Source organism: Chaetura pelagica, unplaced genomic scaffold (assembly GCF_000747805.2).
Source record: "Chaetura pelagica isolate M959 unplaced genomic scaffold, ChaPel_1.0 scaffold676, whole genome shotgun sequence".
NCBI classification, from domain to species: domain Eukaryota; kingdom Metazoa; phylum Chordata; class Aves; order Apodiformes; family Apodidae; genus Chaetura; species Chaetura pelagica.
The window spans coordinates 916,449-919,542 of NW_009953724.1; the positions used below are offsets into that span (position 1 = coordinate 916,449).

A 3,094-nucleotide genomic window follows, 5' to 3' on the forward strand; every position below is an offset into this window, starting at 1 on the left:
ACCACGCCCCCCCAGCTTGGGCCCGCCCCCGCGGGCCCTGCCACGACCTGTCTGGCTGCTGGCACAGCTCCAGGCAGCTCCCGGGGCTCCCGTGCCCTTTGGATCCTCACTGACAGCAGGGCTGGACTTTGAAGCCCTTCCCCACGGTGGACAGCCACCCCCAGCCTGATGGGTGTCCCTGACTGGTGACCCTGGGACATCTCGACCCTGGCTTCTGCCCCCAGCTGTCCCTGTCCCCAGGGCTGCAGCCTTTGAGCCACCCTGCCAGCCCTGCCGGGGTCCCAGGTCCCCATACCAAGAGATCCCAGCCCTACCTGGTCCCCCTCAGACTTGTGACCCCAGGATCCCAAGCAGGAGAGGTGCAGGCAGGGCAGGGTGGCTGCCACGTGTTGCCATGCAATGTGTCCCCTTTGTCCCCATGAAGCTGTTGGCAGCCACAGGGGCTGGCTGGGCCCTTGCGAAACCAAGTCCCTGAGGGATAGAGGAGCACCACAAAGTGCTGCCTGACCATACGGGGCAGGGGACAGTGCTCACAGCCCCAGGGCCACACCAACCCCAGCTCCCTGGGGGTGCAGCCACACCCTCTGACCTTAGCAGGCAGTGAAGTCCAGAGAAGTGGGAGAAAAACACCCCATCAACTCCAGCTCTGCCACCTCTTCATTTTCCCTGCACCCATTTTGCCCCTGCCCAATGCCAGGAGGTGCCCGGAGCCCTGGGAAAGCTCTGTGGTGTGCAGGAAGGGCTGTCCCCAAGCTGGGGAACCACGCCAAGACTGGCACACAGTCCCAAACAGCTCTGGAACCCACTCACTGCCCTTGCCCCCAGGGCTGTGCTCCCCAGCCCGGTGAGGTGTCTGGTTTCGGGTGCTCTCACACTTGCTCAGTTCCTGCTCCATGACAGCAGGGAGGTGTGGTTGGCAGGCAGGATGGCACAGCCATCATCCCCTGGAGCAGTCCCCACCTCTCTCCCCGGAGCTGAACCATGTCCCCAGAGCCAGTGTTTGGGTCCCAGCCCCTAAAGAGTCACCCCCAGAGCCAAGGGTGACCCTGGGAGTGGCCCAGCCACAGCCACCTGTGGGTCCCTGGGGACCCCAAGCCCGGTGGGAGCAGCTGCACCAACATCCTCACTGGGATCAGCCCTTGGTGGCTCATTTATTGCCCTGAAGATCCCCCAGAGCATCTGCTGGAGATGAAGGTCTAAAATCCCCCAACGGAAATTGTGCAATACCAGACTTGGGGGAGAAAATCCTCATAATCCAGGCAAATCCTGCTCTTTCTACTTCTCCTACTTCACATGTAGGGCAGGGTTACACCTACCTGCGGTTGTTCTGCACAATCTCCAGCACAAAGGGCGGCTCATTGTTCCCCTAAAACCGTTTGCCCAGGAGGTAAGACAGGAATGCCAAAAGCATCAGGAGCTGAGGAGCCCCTGGGACAAAGGGAGTAGAGCAACAGTGCCAGGGCCAAACACAACAGGGAGCTGAGGACAAGATTTTCCCGTCTTGGGGGGCTGGCAAGTGCCACTATGGGGGTCCCCTCTGCTCTGCTTTCCCTGTGCTGAAGGAAACACCAAGTCTGAATGATGTTGACCCAAACTTTCCTCCCTTGCAGATCCCTGCTCACGTGTCAGGGGGACAGAGCACTTTGGGGTACCCAAATCTGTGCTTTGGGGGTGGCCCAGGCTTGGGCTCAGGCAGTGACACAGTCTTGTGTGGATGTCCCCAGTGGCTACACTGATGCTGCCTGGAGATGTGGTCACCCCCAGCAGGGCACACTGCTCTGAACCTGCCCCTGGAGCCAGCAGTGAGCCACCCACAGCCACACAGCAAGGCCACAGCCTCCTCTTGGCCACCTGGCACAGCACAGACCCCAAGACCCCTGGAACCCCAAAGCCAAGACCCCTTAAGCTGTTTGTGCTGTTCATTTCAGGGCCATGATCATTGTCCCAGTCTCCCAAGCTCTGAAGCACAGGGAGGGCAGAGCCCGGCCAACTCGTTACACAAATGTGCCGGCAGACATACAAGCCCATCTCTGACATGATGCCCCTTTCTTCCTGGGGCACCCAGGAGGGCTTCCAGCTCTCAGCAGGGTGTCTGCTGGGGCTTCCTGGTGCCACCAGAGCCAGCAGGGCCAGGAGCCCGAGGCAGGTCGTTGCCAAACCGGCTGAGCGGGTGGCACTGCCTGCCCATACATCATCACCAAACAAATTGGGACAGCTTGAAGCCTGGCATGCCCCCCCCCCTCCCTGGTGGGGGACCTCCCAGAGTACCCAGGGGCTGTGACATGTGGCAGTGCCCGGGAAACCCACCGCAGACGTTGTGCAAGGGGCTGGAAACCCTGAGTCAACAGTGACACCCGCTCAGCGCTCCTGAAACAGGGAAGTGTCCAGAGCTGCTGTGCCACTGCTGTGTCACCACTGCCACCCCTGTGCCACTGCTCCACGCCAGGAGACACCTGCACCACTTGTCCCCAGTGCCCACCCAGGTTCTGCTGCATCCCGGGTCCCTGCTCATCCTCCCTGCCTGTCCCTGTCCCCATGTAAGGGCAGCTCCAAGTCCAGCTCCAGGTGGCAACCAGGCAGTGGCACTGGGTGCCACGCTGGCCCCGCTAGGCAGCCCCATCTCGTGGCACATCTCAAGGCCATCAACAAGCCTGGTGGCCTGAGCTGAGTGGAGTTGGTGGCTGTCACTGTGGTGGGGGCAGAAAGGGGAGGGATGAAGGGCTGGGATGGAGAGAAGATATGGAGTGGGATGGTGAGAGATGGGGGAATTGAGGGATGGGAATGGAGGGAAGGGATGGACTGGGAGGGGATGAGGGTTGGGAATGGAGGGGGAATTGTGGGATGGGGATGAGGGATGAAGGTTTGTGGGATGAGGGGTTGGGGAGGGAGGGAGGGATGGAGGAAGGATGGAGTGTGGGGATGATGGATGGGGTGGAGGGTTGAGGGAATGGAGGGATGAGGAACGGGAGAGGATAATGATGATAAGAGGACGAAGGCTGGGGATGGAGGGATGAGAACTGGAGGAAGAGCAGAACCGGAGAGGGAGGCCGGCGGGAAGGGGCTGGGGGCTGCAGGAAGGGCCGGGGCAAGAGGA

The 3,094-nt window shown here is 61.2% G+C and overlaps 1 protein-coding gene across 1 annotated transcript in view; it reads left to right on the plus strand.

Moving 5' to 3' along the window:
* Positions 1 to 2,713: 2,713 nt before the first annotated feature.
* The window catches only part of MFSD2A (major facilitator superfamily domain containing 2A), an 11,765-nt gene continuing 11,384 nt past the window's right edge, over positions 2,714 to 3,094 (plus strand). The window contains exon 1 of the mRNA XM_010000627.1: positions 2,714 to 2,752. Within this exon, the coding sequence (XP_009998929.1) occupies positions 2,714 to 2,752 (39 nt within the window). The remainder of the gene's footprint in view (positions 2,753 to 3,094) is intronic.